We start from the raw sequence: 23219 nt of genomic DNA, 5'->3' as shown, positions 1-23219 counted from the left end.
TGGGCACACCTGGGCACACTTGGTGTCACACCTGGGCACACCTGGTGTCACACCTGGGCACACCTGGGGGTACCTGGGCACACCTGGAGCCCCCTGGGGACCATTGGGGCGTGCCCAGGTGTGCCCAGGTGTGCCCAGGTGCGCCCAGCTCTATCCCAGGCCTGCCCAGGTGTGCCCAGGTGTGTCTTTAAGAGCACTCAGGTGTGCCCAGCTCTATCCCAGGTGTGCCCCAGGAGTGCCCAGGTGTGCCCAGTTGTATCCCAGGTGTCCCCAGGAGTGCCCAAGTACCTCCAGGTCTATCCCAGGTGTATCCCAGGTGCACCCAGGTGTGCCCAGGTCTATCCCAGGTGCACCCAGGTGTGCCCAGGTCTATCCCAGGTGTATCCCAGGTGCACCCAGGTGTGCCCAGGTCTATCCCAGGTGTCCCCAAGTGTCCCCAGGTGTGCCCAGGTGTGCCCAGGTGTGCCCAAGTACCCCCAGGTCTATCCCAGGTCTATCCCAGGTGTATCCCAGGTGTATCCCAGGTGCCCCCAGGTGTCCCCAGGTGTGCTCAGGTGTGCCCAGGTCTATCCCAGGTGTGCCCAGGGGCCCAAGGTGTGCCCAGGTCTATCCCAGGTGTACCCCCAGGTGTGCCCAGGTGCCCCCAGGTCTATCCCCGGTGTATCCCAGGTGTGCCCAGGTGTGCCCAGGTCTATCCCAGGTGTGCCCAGGTCTATCCCCGGTGTATCCCAGGTGTGCCCAGGTCTATCCCAGGTGTGCCCAGGTGTATCTCAGGACTATCCCAGGTCTATCCCAGGTGTGCCCAGGTGTATCCCAGGTGTGCCCAGGTCTATCCCAGGTCTATCCCAGGTGTGCCCAGGTGTGCCCAGGTGTGTCACAGGAAGTAATCCGCCACGGGTTTCTTGGCGGGGATCCCGCGCGTCTCCTGCGGCGCCGCCTCGAAGATGATGAACTCCTTCTGCAGGTGCTCGTCCAGCTCCAAGATGGCCGCCACGTTCCCGCACCTGCCAACCGCCGTCCGCATCTCATTTGCATCTCATTTGCATCCCATTTGTTGGTTTCGGGAGGGGGGTGTGACCCGCCCACCTGCCCAGCTCACCTGGGGACCCCAAACCCAGCCCAGCCCCCCTGACTGCCCCGGCTCCACCCCCTTTTTGCCTCACTCCTCATTTGCATATCATTTGCATCTCATTAGCCATGTTTTGTAGGGGGTTTTCGCGCATTCCCACCTGGCCAGCGCACCTGGGCACCCCAGCACCACCGACTGCCCCAGCTCCGCCCCCTCTGTCTCTCAGTCCTCGTTTGCATCTCATTTGCATCCCATTTGCATATCATTAGCCAGTTTTTGTAGGATGTTTTTAGCACATTCCCACCTGCCCGGCTCACCTGGAGACCCCAAACCCAGCCCAGCCCCCCCAACTGCCCCGGCTCCACCCCCTCTGTCTCTCACTCCTCATTTGCATATCATTTACATCTCATTTGCATCTCATTCCACAGTTTCAGTGGGGCTTTTAGCAAGTTCCCACCTGGCCAGCTCACCTGGGCACCCCAGCCCTGCCTGACTGCCCTGGCTCCGCCCGCTTTGCGCCTCACAACTCATTTGCATCTCATCTGCATCTCATTTACACTTCATTTGCATCTCATTAACCAAGTTTTTGTAGGGGGTCTTTAGCGCATTCCCACCTGCCCGGCTCACCTGGAGACCCCAAACCCAGCCCAGCCCCCCCAACTGCCCCGGCTCCGCCCCCTCTGTCTCTCACTCCTCATTTGCATCTAATTTACATCTCATTTACATCTCATTAGCCAGTTTTTGTAGGGGGGGTTTAGCGCATTCCCACCTGCCCGGCTCAGCTGGAGACACCAAATCCAGCCCAGCCCCATTGACTGCCCTGGCTCCGCCCCCTTTGTGCCTCACACCTCATTTGCATCTCATTTACATCTCATTTGCATCTCATTAATCGGTTTTGGTAGGGGGTCTTTAGCGCATTCCCACCTGCCCGGCTCACCTGGAGACCCCAAGCCCAGCCCAGCCCCACCTGACTGCCCCGGCTCCGCCCCCTTTGCGCCTCACACCTCATTCGCATCCAATTTGCATCTCATTTGCATGCCATTAGCCATTTTCAGATGGGCTTTAGCGCATTCTGGCCTGATCTACCTGGAGCCCCCACCCAGGTCCCAGCGCAACCCCCTCCGTGCGCCGGCCCCGATTTGCATCTCATTTGCATGTCATCAGTTGATTTTAGCAGTTCTTAGCACGTGCTCACCCAGCGCAACCCCCTCCGTGCGCCAGCCCCGATTTGCATCTCATTTGCATCTCATTAAGTGCTCCCAGTGGGCTTCTTTAGCACGTCCTCACCTGTCGGACTCACCTGGAGCCACACCTGGAGCCCAGACCGCCCCAGCCCTGCCTGTGTCCCTCCCATGCACAGCCCTCATTTCCATCTCATTTGCATAGCATCTCCATCTCAAATGCACCTCATTTCCATCTCATTTGCATAGCATCTCATCTCATTTGCCTGTCTGCAGGCGGCTCGCGGCAGCTGCTCACCTGGAGCCGCAGGTAGAGCCCGGCTCCAGCCCAGACCCCACCCGAACCTCAGAGCGCTGCGAGTAATTAGCACCTCATTAGCATCTCATTAGTGTCTCATTAGCATAGCGGCAGCAGTCATTGGGCACCTTCCCCCCCCTCACCTGGAGCCCGTGGCTTCCTGTACAGGTGTGGCCAAACCCCACCTGTCCCTGAAGCAATCCCCAATTACTTCTCCCTTAATTAGCACCTCATTAGCATCTCATTAGCATACCGGTAGCAGTAGTTGAGCACGGCCTCCCCGAAGTGCCACCTGCAGCCCTCCGTGACACGGTGTCCCCAAAGCCCACCTGTCCCCCAGGTAACCCCCAGATAACCCCCAGGTAACCTCGAATCAACCACCCCTAATTAGCACCTCATTAGCATCTAATTAGCATATCAGCAGCACTAATTAGGCACCGGTCCCACCCTCCCACCTCTGTCCTGAGCCCCTCACCTGGAGCCCGTGGCTTCCTGTACAGGTGTGGCCAAACCCCACCTGTCCCTGAAGCAATCCCCAATTACTTCTCCCTTAATTAGCACCTCATTAGCATCTCATTAGCATACCGGTAGCAGTAGTTGAGCACGGCCTCCCTGAAGTGCCACCTGCAGCCCTCCGTGACAAGGTGTCCCCAAAGCCCACCTGTCCCCCAGGTAACCCCCAGGTAACCTCGAATCAACCTCCCCTAATTAGCACCTCATTAGCATCTCATTAGCATACCGGTAGCAGTAATTGGGCGCCGACCAGACGGTGAGCACGGTCTCGCCGAAGTGCCACCTGCAGCTATCTATGGCGAGCCCACCTGTCCCCCAGGTAACCCCGAATCATCCACCCCTAATTAACACTTAATTAGCATCTCATTAGCATACCGGTAGCAGTAATTGGGCGCCGACCAGACGCTGAGCACGGTCTCCCCGAAGTGCCACCTGCAGCTATCTATGGCGAGCCCACCTGTCCCCCAGGTAACCCCGAATCATCCACCCCTAATTAACACTTAATTAGCATCTCATTAGCATACCGGTAGCAGTAATTGGGCGCCGACCAGACGCTGAGCACGGTCTCCCCGAAGTGCCACCTGCAGCTATCTATGGCGAGCCCACCTGTCCCCCAGGTAACCCCCAGGTAACCTCGAATCAACTACCCCTAATTAACACTTAATTAGCATCTCATTAGCATACCGGTAGCAGTAATTGGGCACCAGCCCCAACCTGCCCCCCCTCACCTGGAGCCCGTTACTTCCTGTACAGGTGTGACCCAAACCCCACCTGAACCTCATAGAACTCCCACTTCATTAGCACCTCATTACCCCCTAATTAGCACCTCATTAGCATACCAGCAGCACTAATTAGGCGCCGGTCCCACCCCCCCACCCCTGTCCTGAGCCCCTCACCTGGAGCCCGTGGCTTCCTGCACAGGTGTGACCCAAACCCCACCTGACCCTGAAGCAATCCCCAATTACTTCTCCCTTAATTAGCACCTCATTAGCATCTCATTAGCATACCGGTAGCAGTAGTTGAGCACGGTCTCCCCGAAGTGCCACCTGCAGCCCTCCATGACAAGGTGTCCCCAAAGCCCACCTGTCCCCCAGGTAACCCCCAGGTAACCTCGAATCAACCTCCCCTAATTAGCACCTCATTAGCATCTCATTAGCATACCTGTAGCAGTAATTGGGCACCAGCCCCAACCTGCCCCCCCTCACCTGGAGCCCGTTACTTCCTGTACAGGTGTGACCCAAACCCCACCTGAACCTCATAGAACTCCCACTTCATTAGCACCTCATTACCCCCTAATTAGCACCTCATTAGCATCTCATTAGCATACCGGTAGCAGTAGTTGAGCACGGTCTCTCCGAAGTGCCACCTGCAGCCCTCCATGGCGAGCCCACCTGTCCCCCAGGTAACCCCCAGGCAACCGCCAGGTAACCTCGAATCAACCTCCCCTAATTAGCACCTCATTAGCATCTCATTAGCATACCGGTAGCAGTAATTGGGCACCAGCCCCAACCTGCCCCCCCTCACCTGGCCCCTGTGGCTTCCTGCACAGGTGTGACACAAACCCCACCTGAACCTCACAGAACTCCCACTTCATTAGCACCTCATTGCCCCCTAATTAGCATCTCATTAGCATACCAGCAGCACTAATTAGGCACCGGTCCCACCCTCCCATCCATCTCCAGAGCCCCTCACCTGGAGCCCGTGGCTTCCTGTACAGGTGTGACCCAAACCCCACCTGTCCCTGAAGCAATCCCCAATTACTTCTCCCTTAATTAGCACCTCATTAGCATCTCATTAGCATACCGGTAGCAGTAGTTGAGCACGGCCTCCCTGAAGTGCCACCTGCAGCCCTCCATGGCGAACCCACCTGTCCCCCAGGTAACCCCCAGGTAACCTCGAATCAACCACCCCTAATTAGCACCTCATTAGCATCTCATTAGCATACCAGCAGCACTAATTAGGCACCGGTCCCACCCTCCCACCTCTGTCCTGAGCCCCTCACCTGGAGCCCGTTACTTCCTGTACAGGTGTGACCCAAACCCCACCTGTCCCTGAAGCAATCCCCAATTACTTCTCCCTTAATTAGCACCTCATTAGCATCTCATTAGCATACCGGTAGCAGTAGTTGAGCACGGCCTCCCCGAAGTGCCACCTGCAGCCCTCCGTGACCAGCCCACCTGTCCCCCAGGTAACCCCCAGGTAACCTCGAATCATCCACCCCTAATTAACACTTAATTAGCATCTCATTAGCATACCGGTAGCAGTAATTGGGCGCCGACCAGACGGTGAGCACGGTCTCGCCGAAGTGCCACCTGCAGCTATCTATGGCGAGCCCACCTGTCCCCCAGGTAACCCCCAGGTAACCTCGAATCAACCTCCCCTAATTAACACTTAATTAGCATCTCATTAGCATACCGGTAGCAGTAATTGGGCACCAGCCCCAACCTGCCCCCCCTCACCTGGCCCCTGTGGCTTCCTGCACAGGTGTGACACAAACCCCACCTGAACCTCACAGAACTCCCACTTCATTAGCACCTCATTACCCCCTAATTAGCACCTCATTAGCATAACAGCAGCACTAATTAGGCGCTGGTCCCACCCTCCCACCCCTGTCCTGAGCCCCTCACCTGGAGCCCGTAACTTCCCGTACAGGTGTGACCCAAACCCCACCTGTCCCTGAAGCAATCCCCAATTACTTCTCCCTTAATTAGCACCTCATTAGCATCTCATTAGCATACCGGTAGCAGTAGTTGAGCACGGTCTCCCCGAAGTGCCACCTGCAGCCCTCCATGGCGAGCCCACCTGTCCCCCAGGTAACCCCCAGGTAACCCCGAATCATCCACCCCTAATTAGCACCTCATTACCCCCTAATTAGCACCTCATTAGCATCTCATTAGCATACCAGTAGCAGTAGTTGAGCACAGTCTCCCCAAAGTGCCACTTGTAGCCCTCCATGGCGAGCCCACCTGTCCCCCAGGTAACCCCCAGGTAACCCCCAGGTAACCCCGAATCAACCACCCCTAATTAACACTTAATTAGCATCTCATTAGCATACCGGTAGCAGTAATTGGGCGCCAACCAGATTGTGAGCACGGTCTCCCCAAAGTGCCACTTGTAGCCCTCCATGGCGAGCCCACCTGTCCCCCAGGTAACCCCCAGGTAACCCCGAATCAACCACCCCTAATTAACACTTAATTAGCATCTCATTAGCATACCGGTAGCAGTAATTGGGCGCCGACCAGACGGTGAGCACGGTCTCGCCGAAGTGCCACTTGTAGCCCTCCGTGACAAGGTGTCCCCAAAGCCCACCTGTCCCCCAGGTAACCCCCAGGTAACCTCGAATCAACCTCCCCTAATTAGCACCTCATTAGCATCTCATTAGCATACCGGTAGCAGTAATTGGGCGCCGACCAGACGCTGAGCACGGTCTCGCCGAAGTGCCACTTGTAGCCCTCTATGGCAAGCCCACCTGTCCCCCAGGTAACCCCCAGGTAACCCCAAATCCTCCACCCCTAATTAACACTTAATTAGCATCTCATTAGCATACCGGTAGCAGTAATTGGGCGCCGACCAGACGGTGAGCACGGTCTCCCCGAAGTGCCACTTGTAGCCCTCCATGACGAGCTGGTGGGCGCGGCAGATCATGGACACCTCGTTGGCCGCGTTGAACTGCGCCACCACGTCGGAGCCGAACAGGTAACCCGCCCCTCGGGGGGACACGCCCCAGCCCGTGGTGTCTGACAGGTGAGATCACACAGGTGAGATCACACAGGTGAGACAGGTAACCCGCCCCTTGGGGGGACACGCCCCAGCCCGTGGTGTCTGACAGGTGAGACAGGTGAGACACAGGTGAGACAAGTAACCCGCCCCTCGGGGGGACACGCCCCAGCCCGTGGTGTCTGACAGGTGAGACAGGTGAGATACAGGTGAGATACAGGTGAGACAGGTAACCCGCCCCTCGGGGGGACACGCCCCAGCCCGTGGTGTCTGACAGGTGAGACACAGGTGAGATACAGGTAACCCGCCCCTCGGGGGGACACGCCCCAGCCCGTGGTGTCTGACAGGTGAGACAGGTGAGATACAGGTGAGACAGGTAACCCGCCCCTCGGGGGGACACGCCCCAGCCCGTGGTGTCTGACAGGTGAGACACAGGTGAGACACAGGTGAGACAGGTAACCCGCCCCTCGGGGGGACACGCCCCAGCCCGTGGTGTCTGACAGGTGAGATCACACAGGTGAGACACAGGTGAGACAGGTAACCCGCCCCTCGGGGGGACACGCCCCAGCCCGTGGTGTCTGACAGGTGAGATCACACAGGTGAGACACAGGTGAGACACAGGTGAGATACAGGTGAGACAGGTAACCCGCCCCTCGGGGGGACACGCCCCAGCCCGTGGTGTCTGACAGGTGAGACAGGTGAGACACAGGTGAGACACAGGTGAGATACAGGTGAGACACAGGTGAGACACAGGTGAGACAGGTAACCCGCCCCTCGGGGGGACACGCCCCAGCCCGTGGTGTCTGACAGGTGAGACACAGGTGAGATCACACAGGTGAGACAGGTAACCCGCCCCTCGGGGGGACACGCCCCAGCCCGTGGTGTCTGACAGGTGAGACAGGTGAGATACAGGTGAGATACAGGTGAGATCACACAGGTGAGACAGGTAACCCGCCCCTCGGGGGGACACGCCCCAGCCCGTGGTGTCTGACAGGTGAGACAGGTGAGATACAGGTGAGACAGGTAACCCGCCCCTCGGGGGGACACGCCCCAGCCCGTGGTGTCTGACAGGTGAGACACAGGTGAGGCACAGGTGAGATACAGGTGAGATACAGCTGAGACAGGTGAGATACAGGTGAGATACAGGTGAGACACAGGTGAGACAGGTAACCCGCCCCTCGGGGGGACACGCCCCAGCCCGTGGTGTCTGACAGGTGAGATACAGGTGAGATACAGGTGAGACAGGTAACCCGCCCCTCGGGGGGACACGCCCCAGCCCGTGGTGTCTGACAGGTGAGATACAGGTGAGATACAGGTGAGACAGGTAACCCGCCCCTCGGGGGGACACGCCCCAGCCCGTGGTGTCTGACAGGTGAGACAGGTGAGACACAGGTGAGATCCAGGTGAGACAGGTAACCCGCCCCTCGGGGGGACACGCCCCAGCCCGTGGTGTCTGACAGGTGAGACAGGTGAGATACAGGTGAGACACAGGTGAGATACAGGTGAGACACAGGTGAGACACAGGTGAGACAGGTAACCCGCCCCTCGGGGGGACACGCCCCAGCCCGTGGTGTCTGACAGGTGAGATCACACAGGTGAGATCCAGGTGAGACAGGTAACCCGCCCCTCGGGGGGACACGCCCCAGCCCGTGGTGTCTGACAGGTGAGACACAGGTGAGATACAGGTGAGATCAGACAGGTGAGATACACGTGAGGCACAGGTGAGACAGGTGAGATCAGACAGGTGAGACACAGGTGAGACACAGGTGAGATACAGGTGAGACACAGGTGAGATCAGACAGGTGAGGCACAGGTGAGGCACAGGTGAGATACAGGTGAGACACAGGTGAGGCGCGTTCAGGTGATTTTTGGGGTAATTGAATGAATTTTGGGGTAAAACCTCGGGAATCTTTGAGATTTTTTTGGGGTTTTGTGCATCCCTCACCTGTCCTCACCTGTCCTCACCTGTATCTCACCTGTGTCTCACCTGTCCTCACCTGTCCTCACCTGTCCCTCACCTGTCCCTCACTGTGGACAATTCATGGAATTTTTGAGAGCATTCAGGTGATTTTTGGGGCCGATTCAGTGAATTTTGGGGTAAAACCTTGGGGATTTTGGGATAAATCCTCGGGGATTTTGGGGTAAAACCTCGGGGATTTTGGGGTAAAACCTCGAGGATTTTGGGTAAAACCTCGGGAATTTTGGGGTTTTTTTGGGGTTTTTCCACCCCTCACCTGTCCCACACCTGTCCTTCACCTGTGCCTCACCTGTCCATCACTGTGGACAATTCATGGAATTTTTCAGCGCATTCCGGTGATTTTTGGGGCCAATTCAGTGAACTTTGGGGTAAAACCTCGGGGATTTTGGGTAAAACCTCGGGGATTTTGGGGTAAAACCTCGGGGATTTTGGGGTTATTTTTTGGATTTTTTCCCACCCCTCACCTGTCCCTCACCTGTCCCTCACCTGTCCCTCACCTGTCCCTCACCTGTCCCTCACCGTGGAGAGTTCAGGGAATTTTTGAGTGGATTCCGGTGATTTTTGGGGCCAATTCACTGAATTTTGGGGTAAAACCTCGGGGATTTTGGGGTAAAACCTCGGGGATTTTGGGATAAATCCTCGGGGATTTTGGGGTAAAACCTCGGGGATTTTGGGATAAAACCTTGGGGATTTTGGGTAAAACCTCGGGGATTTGGGGTAAAACCTCGGGGATTTTGGGATAAAACCTCGGGGATTTTGGGGTAAAACCTCGGGGATTTTGGGGTAAAACCTTGGGGATTTTGGGTAAAACCTTGGGAATTTGTGCTTTTTTTGGGATTTTTTTCCATCCCTCATCTGTCCCTCACTGTGGTGAGTTCAGGGAATTTTTCAGCGCATTCCGTTGATTTTTGGGGCCAATTCACTGAATTTTGAGGTAAAACCTCGGGGATTTTGGGATAAAACCTCGGGGATTTTGGGGTAAAACCTCGGGGATTTTGGGTTTTTTTTTGGGATTTTTTTCCATCCCTCACCTGTCCCACACCATGGAGAGTTCATGGAATTTTTCAGCGCATTTTGGTGATTTTTGGGGCCAATTCACTGAACTTTGGGGTAAAACCTTGGGGATTTTGGGGTAAAACCTTGGGGATTTTGGGGTAAAACCTCGGGGATTTTTGGGGTAAAACCTCGGGGATTTTGGGTAAAACCTTGGGGATTTTGGGTTTTTTTTTGGGATTTTTTCCCACCCCTCACCTGTCCCTCACCTGTCCCACACCTGTCCCACACCATGGAGAGTTCAGGGAATTTTTCAGCGCATTCCATTGATTTCTGGGGCCAATTCACTGAATTTTGGGGTAAAACCTCGGGGATTTTGGGGTAAAACCTCGGGGATTTTGGGGTAAAACCTCGGGGATTTTGGGGTAAAACCTCGGGGATTTTGGGTAGAACCTCGGGGATTTTGGGATTTTTTTGGGATTTTTTCCCACCCCTCACCTGTCCCTCACCGTGGACAATTCAGGGAATTTTTCAGCACATTCAGGTGATTTTTGGGGCCGATTCAGTGAACTTTGGGGTAAAACCTCGGGGATTTTGGGGTAAAACCTCGGGGATTTTGGGGTAAAACCTCGGGGATTTTGGGGTAGAACCTCGGGGATTTTGGGATTTTTTTGGGGTTTTTTCCACCCCTCACCTGTCCCTCACCTGTCCCACACCATGGAGAGTTCATGGAATTTTTCAGCGCATTTTGGTGATTTTTGGGGCCAATTCACTGAATTTTGAGGTAAAACCTCGGGGATTTTGGGATAAAACCTCGGGGATTTTGGGATAAAACCTCGGGGATTTTGGGATAAAACCTCGGGGATTTTGGGGTAAAACCTCGGGGATTTTGGGTAAAACCTCGGGGATTTTGGGGTAAAACCTCGGGGATTTTTGGGATAAAACCTCGGGGATTTTGGGGTAAAACCTCGGGGATTTTGGGTAAAACCTTGGGGATTTTGGGGTAAAACCTCGGGGATTTTGGGATAAAACCTCGGGGATTTGGGGTAAAACCTCGGGGATTTTGGGGTAAAACCTCAGTGAATTTTGGGTAAAACCTCGGGGATTTTGGGGTAAAACCTCAGTGAATTTTGGGTAAAACCTCGGGGATTTTGGGGTAAAACCTCGGGGATTTTGGGGTAAAACCTCGGGGATTTGTGCTTTTTTTGGGTTTTTTCCATCCCTCACCTGTCCCTCACCGTGATGAGTTCAGGGAATTTTTCAGCGCATTTTGGTGATTTTTGGGGCCAATTCACTGAATTTTGGGGTAAAACCTCGGGGATTTTGGGATTTTTTTGGGGTTTTTTTCCATCCCTCACCTGTCGCACACCTGTCCCACTCCATCCCTCACCTGTCCCTCACCTGTGCCTCACCTGTCCCTCACTGTGGAGAATCCATGGAATTTTTGAGTGGATTCCGATGATTTCTGGGGCCGATTCAGTGAATTTTGGGGTAAAACCTCAGGGATTTTGGGATTTTTTTGGGTTTTTCCCAGCCCTCGGCCGCCCCGCCCGGCCCTCACCTGTGCCCAGGTGCGCGTACCTTCGGGGTCGGACCAGAGCAGGTCGCACATGGGGCCGTCGTGCGGCACCTCCTGCTTGCGGTCGATGGTGCGGATCTGGTCCAGGGTCTGGATGGACGGGGAGAGGCCGCCGTGCACGCAGAAAATCTGGGATTTGGGGCATTTTGGGATCATTTTGGGGGATTTGGGGCATTTGGGATCTGGTCCAGGGTCTGGATGGACGGCGAGAGGCCGCCGTGCACGCAGAAAATCTGGGATTTGGGGCATTTTGGGATCATTTTGGGGGATTTGGGGCATTTGGGATCTGGTCCAGGGTCTGGATGGACGGGGACAGGCCGCCGTGCACGCAGAAAATCTGGGATTTGGGGCATTTTGGGGTCATTTTGGGGGATTTGGGGCATTTGGGATCTGGTCCAGGGTCTGGATGGACGGGGAGAGGCCGCCGTGCACGCAGAAAATCTGGGATTTGGGGCATTTTGGGGTCATTTTGGGGGATTTGGGACATTTGGGTCATTTGGGGCATTTGGGGGATTTGGGGAATTTTGGGTCATTTTGGGCATTTGGGGGATTTGGGGAATTTCGGGTCATTTTGGGCATTTGGGGCATTTTGGGTCATTTGGGGGATTTGGGACATTTTGGGGATTAGGGACATTTTGGGGTCATTAGGGGGATTTGGGACATTTGGGGCATTTTGGGGGATTTGGGACATTTGGGGGATTTTGGGACATTTGGGACATTTTGGGGTCATTTGGGGCATTTGGGACATTTGGGGGATTTTGGGACATTTGGGACATTTTGGGGTCATTTGGGGTCATTTGGGACATTTGGGGGATTTGGGACATTTGGGGGATTTGGGATCATTTGAAGTATTTTGGACATTTTAGGGTATTTAGGACATTTTGTGGGATTTGGGCGGGATTTGGGGCATTTGGGATCTGGTCCAGGGTCTGGATGGACGGGGAGAGGCCGCCGTGCACGCAGAAAATCTGGGATTTGGGGCATTTTGGGTCATTTTGGGGGATTTGGGGCATTTGGGACATTTGGGACATTTGGGATCTGGTCCAGGGTCTGGATGGACGGCGAGAGGCTGCCGTGCACGCAGAAAATCTGGGATTTGGGGCATTTTGGGGTCATTTTGGGGTCATTTGGGACATTTGGGGGATTTGGGGCATTTGGGGGATTTAGAGCATTTGGGGGATTTGGGGGATTTGGGGCATTTTGGGGTATTTTGGGGGATTTGGGACATTTCGGGTCATTTGGGGGATTTGGGGCATTTTGGGGTATTTTGGGGGATTTGGGACATTTCGGGTCATTTGGGGGATTTGGGGCATTTGGGGGATTTAGAGCATTTGGGGGATTTGGGACATTTTGGGCATTTGGGGGATTTGGGACATTTGGGATCTGGTGCAGGGTCTGGATGGACGGCGAGAGGCCCCGTGCACGCAGAAAATCTGGGATTTGGGATATTTCGGGTCAATTTTGGGGGATTTGGGGGGATTTGGGACATTTTGGGGCATTTGGGGGATTTGGGGAATTTCGGGTCATTTTGGGCATTTGGGGCATTTTGGGGTCATTAGGGGGATTTGAGACATTTGGGGCATTTTGGGGTGTTTGGGACATTTGGGGCATTTTGGGACATTTGGGACATTTTGGGGTCATTTGGGGCATTTGGGACATTTGGGATCATTTGAAGTATTTTGGACATTTTAGGGTATTTAGGACATTTTGTGGGATTTGGGTCATTTGGGACATTTGGGATCGGGTCCAGGGTGTGGATGGACGGGGAGAGGCCGCCGTGCACACAGAAAATCTGGGATTTGGGGCATTTTGGGGTCATTTTGGGGATTTGGGACATTTGGGTCATTTGGGGGCATTTGGGGGATTTGGGGAATTTTGGGTCATTTTGGGCATTTGGGGCATTTTGGGTCATTTGGGGCATTTGGGACATTTGGGGCATTTTGGGGGATTTGGGACATTTGGGGGATTTTGGGATATTTGGGACATTTGGGACATTTGAGGCATTTGGGGGATTTGGGGAATTTCGGGTCATTTTGGGTCATTTGGGTTCATTTGGGGGATTTGGGACATTTGGGGGATTTGGGGCATTTGGGACATTTGGGATCATTTGAAGTATTTTGGACATTTTAGGGTATTTAGGACATTTTGTGGGATTTGGGACATTTGGGTCATTTGGGACATTTGGGATCTGGTGCAGGGTGTGGATGGACGGCGAGAGGCCGCCGTGCACACAGAAAATCTGGGATTTGGGGCATTTCGGGGAATTTGGGGTCATTTGGGACATTTTGGGACATTTGGGGCATTTGGGACATTTGGGGCATTTGGGCATTTGGGGGATTTAGAGCATTTGGGGGATTTGGGGGATTTGGGGCATTTTGGGGTATTTTGGGGGATTTGGGACATTTCGGGTCATTTGGGGGATTTGGGGCATTTTGGGACATTTGGGACATTTGGGGCATTTGGGGTATTTGGGGGATTTGGAGCATTTGGGGGATTGGGGGATTTGGGATCTGGTCCAGGTCTGGATGGACGGCGAGAGGCCCCGTGCACGCAGAAAATCTGGGTTATGGGGCAATTTGGGATCATTTTGGGGGATTTGGGACATTTGGGGCATTTGGGACATTTGGGATCGGGTCCAGGGTGTGGATGGACAGGGAGAGGCCGCCGTGCACGCAGAAAATCTGGGATTTGGGGCATTTTGGGGTCATTTTGGGGGATTTGGGACATTTGGGTCATTTGGGGCATTTGGGGATTTGGGGAATTTTGGGTCATTTTGGGCATTTGGGGCATTTTGGGTCATTTGGGGCATTTGGGACATTTGGGGCATTTTGGGGGATTTGGGACATTTGGGGGATTTTGGGATATTTGGGACATTTGGGACATTTGAGGCATTTGGGGGATTTGGGGAATTTCGGGTCATTTTGGGTCATTTGGGTTCATTTGGGGGATTTGGGACATTTGGGGGATTTGGGGCATTTGGGACATTTGGGATCATTTGAAGTATTTTGGACATTTTAGGGTATTTAGGACATTTTGGGGGATTTGGGACATTTGGGACATTTGGGATCTGGTCCAGGTCTGGATGGACGGGGAGAGGCCGCCGTGCACGCAGAAAATCTGGGATTTGGGGCATTTTGGGGTCATTTTGGGGGATTTTGGGACATTTGGGGGATTTGGGATCTGGTCCAGGTGTGGATGGACGGGGAGAGGCCCCGTGCACGCAGAAAAATCTGGGATTTGGGGCATTTTGGGGTCATTTTGGGGGAATTTGCGGGATTTGGAACATTTTGGGATATTTTGGGGCATTTGGGGCATGTTGGGGATTTGGGACATTTTGGGTCACTTGGGGTATTTTGGGGAATTCGGGGTCATTTGGAGGATTTGGGGAATTTGGGGAATTTTGGACATTTTGTGGGATTTGGGGTATTTGGGGCATTTTGGGGAATTTGGGGGATTTGGGACATTTGGGGGATTTGGGGCATTTTGGGTGATTTCGGGGCATTTCGGGGCATTTGGGGTCATTTGGGACATTTGGGGAATTGGGCGGATTTGGGGCATTTGGGGGATTTTGGACATTTGGGAGATTTGGAGCATTTGTGGGATTTGGGATATTTCGGGACCTTGGTGTCACAACTCCCTCCACCTGCCCAGGTGTGCCCAGGTGGTGCCCCAGGTGTGCCCAGGTGCCCCAGGTGTACCCAGCTGTGCCCAGGTGTCCCAGGTGCCCCCAGGTGCCCCAGGTGTGCCCCCAGGTGTGCCCAGGTGCCCCAGGTGTGCCCAGGTGTGCCCCAGCTGCCCCCAGGTGTGTCCCAGCTGTCCCAGGTGTGCCCAGCTGCCCCCAGGTGTGCCCCCAGGTGCCCCAGGTGTGCCCAGGTGTGCCCAGGTGTGCCCCAGCTGCCCCCAGGTGCCCCAGGTGTGCCCAGCTGCCCCCAGCTGCCCCAGCTGCCCCCAGGTGCCCCCAGGTGTGCCCAGGTGCCCCAGCTGCCCCCAGGTGCCCCAGCTGCCCCCAGGTGTGCCCAGGTGTGCCCCAGCTGCCCCCAGCTGCCCCCAGGTGTGCCCAGGTGTGCCCAGGTGTGCCCAGGTGCGCTCACCTTGCCGTCGATGATGGCCGACAGGCTCAGGTAGTCGAAGATCTCGGTGCAGTAGCGCCACACGGTGACCGAGCCGTACTTGCGCAGGCACTCGTCGTAGAAGCCGTACACCTGCGTGATCTGCCGCGACTCGTGGTTCCCCCGATCAGCGTGATCCGGTCCGGGTACCTCACCTGGGCACAGGTAACACACCTGAGTCAGGTACAGCACACCTGAGTCAGGTACAGCACAGCCACAGCATCACCTGTGCAGCCACAGCATCACCTGTGCCAGGTGTGGCACACCTGCGTGATCTGCCGCGACTCGTGGTTCCCCCGGATCAGCGTGATCCGGTCCGGGTACCTCACCTGGACAGGTGAGACACACCTGAGTCACACCTGAGACAGGTACAGCACAGCCACAGCATCACCTGTGCAGGTACAGCATCACCTGTGCCAGGTGTGGCACACCTGCGTGATCTGCCGCGACTCGTGGTTCCCCCGGATCAGCGTGATCCGGTCCGGGTACCTCACCTGGGCACAGGTAACACACCTGAGTCACACCTGAGACAGGTACAGCACCACCTGTGCAGGTACAGCATCACCTGTGCAGGTACAGCATCACCTGTGCCAGGTGTGCCACACCTTTGGAATCTGCCAGGTACCTCACCTGGGCACAGGTAACACACCTGGGCACACCTGGGCACAGGTAACGCACCTGGGCACATCTGGGCACAGGTAACGCACCAGGGTCCACACCTGGGCACAGGTAACACACCTGGGCACAGGTAACGCACCTGGGCACATCTGGGCACAGGTAACGCACCAGGGTCACACCTGGGCACAGGTAACACACCTGGGCACAGGTAACGCACCTGGGCACACCTGGGCACAGGTAACGCACCTGGGCACAGGTAACACACCTGGGCACAGGTAACGCACCTGGGCACACCTGGCTCTCAGGGACACGCCCAGCAAAGGATGCAGGTGGGGGATGCACACCTGTGACACACCTGGCACACCTGGGCAGGTGAGCTGAGCTCAGGGCCACACCCACGGTCACACACACACACCTGTGACACACCTGGCACACCTGGGCAGGTGAGCTGAGCTCAGGGCACACCCACGGTCACACACACACACCTGTGACACACCTGGCACACCTGGGCAGGTGAGCTGAGCTCAGGGCCACACCCACGGTCACACACACACACCTGTGACACACCTGGCACACCTGGGCAGGTGAGCTGAGCTCAGGGCCACGCCCACGGTCACACACACACACCTGTGCCACACCTGTGACACACCTGGGCAGGTGAGCTGAGCTCAGGGACACACCCACAGTCACACACACACACCTGTGCCACACCTGTGACACACCTGGGCAGGTGAGCTGAGCTCAGGGACACACCTGGCACACCTGGGCAGGTGAGCTGAGCTCAGGGACACGCCCACGGTCACACACACACACCTGTGCCACACCTGTGCCACACCTGGGCAGGTGAGCTGAGCTCAGGGACACGCCCACGGTCACACACACACACCTGTGCCACACCTGTGACACACCTGGGCAGGTGAGCTGAGCTCAGGGACACGCCCACGGTCACACACACACACCTGTGCCACACCTGTGACACACCTGGGCAGGTGAGCTGAGCTCAGGGCCACGCCCACGGTCACACACACACACCTGTGACACACCTGGGCAGGTGAGCTGAGCTCAGGGCCACGCCCACGGTCACACACACACACCTGTAACACACCTGTGCCACACCTGGCAGGTGAGCTGAGCTCAGGGCCACGCCCACGGGCACACACAGGTGTGTGGCCACGCCCAGGTCTCACCTGGCCCTCACCTGTTCTGTCTGCAGCTCAGCTGTCTCACCTGTCCAGGTGAGCTCACCTGTGGTGCCAGCAGCAGCAGCAGCAGCAGGAAGGGCTGGGAGCCCTCACCTGTCCAGGTGAGCTCACCTGTCCTACCCATCTCAGCTGCCCCACACACCTGTCCAGGTGAGCACAACTGCCCGTATCTGTGTCACCTGCCACACCTGTCCAGCTGAGCTCACCTGTCTCACCTGTCTCACCTGTCCAGGTGAGCACACCTGTCTCACCTGCCTGTATCTGTCTCACCTGTCCAGGTGAGCTCACCTTTAGGGCCAGCAGCAGCAGGAAGGTCTCACACCTGTCTCACACCTGTCTCACCTGGCCAGGTGAGCACACCTGTCTCACCTTTAGGGCCAGCAGCAGCAGGAAGGTCTCACACCTGTCCCACCTGTCTCACCTGGCCAGGTGAGCACACCTGTCTCACCTTTAGGGCCAGCAGCAGCAGGAAGGTCTCACACCTGTCTCACCTGGCCAGGTGAGCACACCTGTCTCACCTTTAGGGCCAGCAGCAGCAGGAAGGTCTCACACCTGTCTCACCTGTCTCACCTGGCCAGGTGAGCACACCTGTCTCACCTTTAGGGCCAGCAGCAGCAGGAAGGTCTCACACCTGTCTCACCTGGCCAGGTGAGCACACCTGTCTCACCTTTAGGGCCAGCAGCAGCAGGAAGGTCTCACACCTGTCTCACCTGGCCAGGTGAGCACACCTGTCTCACCTTTAGGGCCAGCAGCAGCAGGAAGGTCTCACACCTGTCTCACCTGTCTCACCTGGCCAGGTGAGCACACCTGTCTCACCTTTAGGGCCAGCAGCAGCAGGAAGGTCTCACACCTGTCTCACCTGGCCAGGTGAGCACACCTGTCTCACCTTTAGGGCCAGCAGCAGCAGGAAGGTCTCACACCTGTCTCACCTGTCTCACCTGGCCAGGTGAGCACACCTGTCTCACCTTTAGGGCCAGCAGCAGCAGGAAGGTCTCACACCTGTCTCACCTGTCTCACCTGGCCAGGTGAGCACACCTGTCTCACCTTTAGGGCCAGCAGCAGCAGGAAGGTCTCCACGCTGTAGAAGCCGCGGTCGACGAAGTCGCCCATGAACAGGTAATTGGTCTCTGGGACGTCCCCGCCCACCTGGGGACAGGTGAGAGACAGGTGAGAGACAGGTGAGAGACAGGTGAGGGGCACTCAGTGGTCACTCAGTGGTCACTCAGTGGTCAGTGGTCACTCATGGTCACTCATGGTCACTCATGGTCACTCACTGGTCAGTGGTCACTCAGTGGTCACTCAGTGGTCACTCAGTGGTCACTCAGTGGTCACTCCTGGTCACTCACTGGTCAGTGGTCACTCAGTGGTCAGTGGTCACTCATTGGTCACTCAGTGGTCAGTGGTCAGTGGTCACTCAGTGGTCACTCAGTGGTCACTCAGTGGTCACTCATTGGTCACTCAGTGGTCACTCAGTGGTCAGTGGTCAGTGGTCAGTGGTCACTCAGTGGTCACTCATTGGTCACTCAGTGGTCACTCAGTGGTCACTCATTGGTCACTCACTGGTCAGTGGTCACTCAGTGGTCAGTGGTCACTCATTGGTCACTCACTGGTCAGTGGTCAGTGGTCACTCAGTGGTCACTCAGTGGTCACTCAGTGGTCAGTGGTCACTCAGTGGTCACTCATGGTCACTCAGTGGTCACTCAGTGGTCACTCAGTGGTCACTCAGTGGTCAGTGGTCACTCAGTGGTCACTCAGTGGTCACTCAGTGGTCAGTGGTCACTCAGTGGTCAGTGGTCACTCAGTGGTCACTCAGTGGTCACTCAGTGGTCACTCAGTGGTCAGTGGTCACTCAGTGGTCACTCAGTGGTCACTCAGTGGTCACTCAGTGGTCACTCAGTGGTCAGTGGTCACTCAGTGGTCACTCAGTGGTCACTCAGTGGTCACTCACCCTGAAGAGCTCCTTGAGGTCGTAGAACTGCCCGTGGATGTCGCCGCACACCTGGGGGCAGCGGGGCCGGGGTCACCCAAAAACACCCAAAATGAACCCAAAAACCCCCAAAAACCCCCAAAAAGAACCAAAAACACCAAAAACACCCGAAAACACCCAAAAACCACCCAAAATGAACCCAAAAACACCCGAAAACACCCAAAAACACCCAAAATGAACCCAAAAACACCCAAAAACACCCGAAATTCACCCAAAAACCCCCAAAAACACCCAAAACCACCCAAAATTCACCCAAAAACACCCAAAATTCACCCGAAATTCAACCAAAAACAGCCAAAAACACCCAAAAACACCCAAAAACACCCAAAATGAACCCAAAAACACCCAAAAACCCCCCAAAAACACCCAAAAACACCCGAAAACACCCAAAATGAACCCAAAAACACCCAAAAACACCCAAAAACACCCGAAATTCACCCAAAACCACCCAAAATTCACCCGAAATTCACCCAAAAACCCCCAAAAACACCCAAAAACACCCAAAATTCACCCAAAAACACCCAAAAACCACCCAAAAAACACCCGAAATTCACCCAAAATTCACCCAAAAACCCCCAAAAAAAACCCAAAAACACCCAAAACCACCCAAAACCACCCAAAAACACCCAAAAACACCCAAAAACACCCGAAATTCACCCGAAATTCACCCAAAAACCCCCAAAACCACCCAAAAACACCCGAAATTCACCCAAAAACACCCAAAAACACCCGAAATTCACCCAAAAACACCCAAAAACACCCAAAACCACCCAAAAACACCCGAAATTCACCCAAAATTAACCCAAAATTCACCCAAAATCACCCAAACCACCCAAAACCACCCAAAATTCACCCAAAAATGAACCAAAACCACCCAAAATTCACCCGAAATCACCCAAAAATGAACCAAAATCATCCAAAATTACCCAAAATCAACAAAATCACCCAAAACCACCCAAAATTACCCAAAATGAACCGAAATTCACCCAAATCAACAAAATCACCCAAAAATCACCCAAAATCACCCAAAATTACCCAAAAATGAACCAAAACCCCCCAAAATGAACCAAAATGAACCAAAATCACCCAAAATTCCCCCCAAAATTCCCAAATTCTCCCAAAAAACTCCCAAAATTCCCCAGATTTTTCCCAATTTTCCCCAAATTTGCCCCAACATTCCCCAAATTTTCCCCAAATTTTCTCCCAAATTTTCCCCCAAAAGTCCCCAAATTTTTTCCCAATTTTTCCCCAAAAATTCCCAGATTTCCCTAAAAATTCCCAAAAATTCCTCCAAAATTCCTCCAAAATTTTCCCCAAATTTTCAGAATAAATTCCTGAATTTTCCCAAATTTCCCCCAAATTTCCCCCAAATTTTCCCCAAAAATCCCCGAATTTCTCCAAATATCCAAAATATTTCCCCCCAAAATTCCCCGAAAAAAATTCCCAAATTCCCTAAAAATTTCCCAAAATTCCCCAAATTTTCCCCCTAAATTTCCCAAATTTCCACAAATTTCCCCCAATTTTCCCCAAATTTCCCCAAATTTTCTCCCAAATTTTCCCCCAAAATTCCCCAAATTTCCCCCTAAAATCACCCAAAATATCCTAAAAATATCCCAAAATCACCCCAAAATTTCCCCCCAAAATTCACCCAAAAGTATCCCAAAAATGTCCCAAAATTTTTCCCAATTTTTCCCCAAATTTTCCCCAAATTTTTCCCCAAATTTCTCCCAAATCTCTCCCAACATTCCCCAAATTTCTCCCAATTTTTCCCCAATTTTTCCCCAAATTTCCCCCAATTTTCCCCCAAATTTTCCCATTTTTTCCCCAAAATTCCCCAATTTCCCCCCATTTTTTCCCCAATTTTTCCCCAAATTTTTCCCAAATTTCCCCCAAATTTCCCCCAAATTTTCCCCCAAATTTTCCCAAATTTTCCCCCAAATTCCCCTCAAAATTCCCCAATTTTTCTCCCAATTTTTCCCCCAATTTTCCCAAATTTTTCCCAATTTTTCCCCAATTTTTCCCAATTTTTCCCCAAATTTTTCCCAAATTTTTCCCAAATTTCTCCCAATTTCCCCCCAATTTTTCCCCAAATTTTTCCCAATTTTCCCCCAAATTTTCCCCAAATTTTCTCCCAAATTTCTCCCAATTTCTCCCCAATTTTTCCCAATTTTTCCCCAATTTTTCCCCAAATTTCCCCCAATTTTCCCCCAAATTTTCCCCAAATTTCTCCCAATTTTTCCCCAAATATCTCCCAATTTTCCCCCAATTTTTCCCCAAATTTCCCCCAATTTTCCCCAAATTTTTCCCAATTTCCCCCAAATTTTCCCCAATTTTCCCCAATTTTCCCCCAATTTTCCCCCAAATTTTCTCCCAACATTCCCCAAATTTCTCCCAATTTTTCCCCAAATTTTTCCCAATTTTCCCCGAATTTCTCCCCAAATTTTTCCCAATTTTTCCCAATTTTTCCCCAATTTTTCCACAAATTTCTCCCAATTTTCCCCAAATTTTCCCCCACTTTTCCCCCAATTTTTCCCCAAATTTCCCCCAAATTTCCCCAATTTCTCCCCAAATTTTTCCCCAATTTTTCCCCAAATTTCTCCCAATTTTTCCCCAAATTTTTCCCCAATTTTCCCCAAATTTCTCCCCAAATTTTCTCCCAAATATTTCCCAACGTTCCCGAAATTTCTCCCAATTTTTCCCCAAATTTCCCCCAATTTTTCCCCAAATTTCTCCCAATTTTTCCCCAAATTTCTCCCCAATTTTTCCCCACATTTTTCCCAATTTTCCCCAATTTTTCCCCAAATTTTCCCCAAATTTTTCCCAATTTTTCCCCAATTTTTCCCCAAATTTTCTCCCAAATCTCTCCCAACATTCCCCAAATTTCTCCCAATTTTCCCCCAATTTCCCCCCAATTTTTCCCCAAATTTTCCCCAATTTTTCCCCAATTTTTCCCCCAATTTTCCCCAAATTTCTCCCAATTTTCCCCAATTTTCCCCCAATTTTTCCCCAATTTTTCCCCCAAATTTTCCCCAATTTTCCCCCAATTTTCCCCAATTTTTCCCAATTTTTCCCCAATTTTCTCCCAAATCTCTCCCAACATTCCGCAGATTTCTCCCAATTTTTCCCCAACATTCCCCAATTTTTCCCCAAATTTTTCCCAATTTTTCCCCAAATTTTCTCCCAAATCTCTCCCAACATTCCCCAAATTTCTCCCAATTTTTCCCCAATTTTTCCCTAATTTTCCCCCAAATTTCCCCCAATTTCCCCCAATTTTTCCCAAATTCCCCCCAATTTTCCCCAAATTTCTCCCAATTTTTCTCCCAAATCTTTCCGAATTTTTCTCCCAAATCTCTCCCAACATTCCCCAAATTTCCCCCAATTTTTCCCCAACTTTTTCCCAATTTCCCCCAATCTCCCCCAATCTCTCCCCAATCCCCCCCCGCTGTTGTTCCCCCCCGCCCAGCGCCGCCGTCGGTCCCGCAGCGCCCCCCGGTGGCCGCTCACGGTCACGGGCGCGTCCACGCGCTGCACGTTGCTCTCCTCCACCAGGATCTCCCTGCCGAGCCCAATTAGCGCCAATTAGCGGCAATTAGCGGTAATTAACGCTCATTAACCCTGAGCTAGGGTAGCTAATGGTAATTTATGGTAATTTATGGTAATTTATGGTAATTTATGGTAATTGGCGGCCGCTGGCAGCGAGCGGCAGCAAACGGAGGCCAATTAACGCCAATTAGCGCCAAATGAACCCGAATTAGTCAAACCCAATTAACGGCAATCAACGGCAATTAGCACCAATTAACGGTAATTAACGGTAATTAACCCAAATTAACCCCAACTGACACCAATCAGCATCAATTAACGGTAATTAACAGCAATTAACCCCAATTAACGCAAATTAGCACCAAATGAACCCGAAGTAATCAACCCCAATTAACGGCAATCAACGCCAATTAGCACCAATTAACGGTAATTAAC

The 23219-nt window shown here is 53.5% G+C and overlaps 1 protein-coding gene across 1 annotated transcript; it reads right to left on the bottom strand.

Moving 5' to 3' along the window:
* Positions 1-379: 379 nt before the first annotated feature.
* Positions 380-22813, bottom strand: PPP4C (protein phosphatase 4 catalytic subunit). Its single transcript, XM_053969596.1, has 8 exons — positions 22749-22813; positions 19206-19256; positions 18302-18403; positions 15869-15931; positions 15420-15530; positions 11331-11457; positions 6609-6798; positions 380-1004 (listed from the first exon to the last, which is right to left on the bottom strand). Exons 3-8 carry the CDS (start codon positions 18365-18367, stop codon positions 875-877), a joined length of 687 nt encoding a protein of 228 aa, XP_053825571.1. The 5' UTR covers positions 18368-18403; positions 19206-19256; positions 22749-22813; the 3' UTR covers positions 380-874.
* Between the last annotated feature and the right edge of the window lie 406 nt (positions 22814-23219).

The sequence above is a fragment of the Vidua macroura genome, unplaced genomic scaffold (assembly GCF_024509145.1).
Source record: "Vidua macroura isolate BioBank_ID:100142 unplaced genomic scaffold, ASM2450914v1 whyUn_scaffold_260, whole genome shotgun sequence".
In the NCBI taxonomy this organism is placed as follows: Eukaryota; Metazoa; Chordata; class Aves; order Passeriformes; family Viduidae; genus Vidua; species Vidua macroura.
The sequence above is the reverse complement of the archived record's forward strand: the minus strand, read 5'-3'. Positions and strand labels throughout refer to the sequence as shown.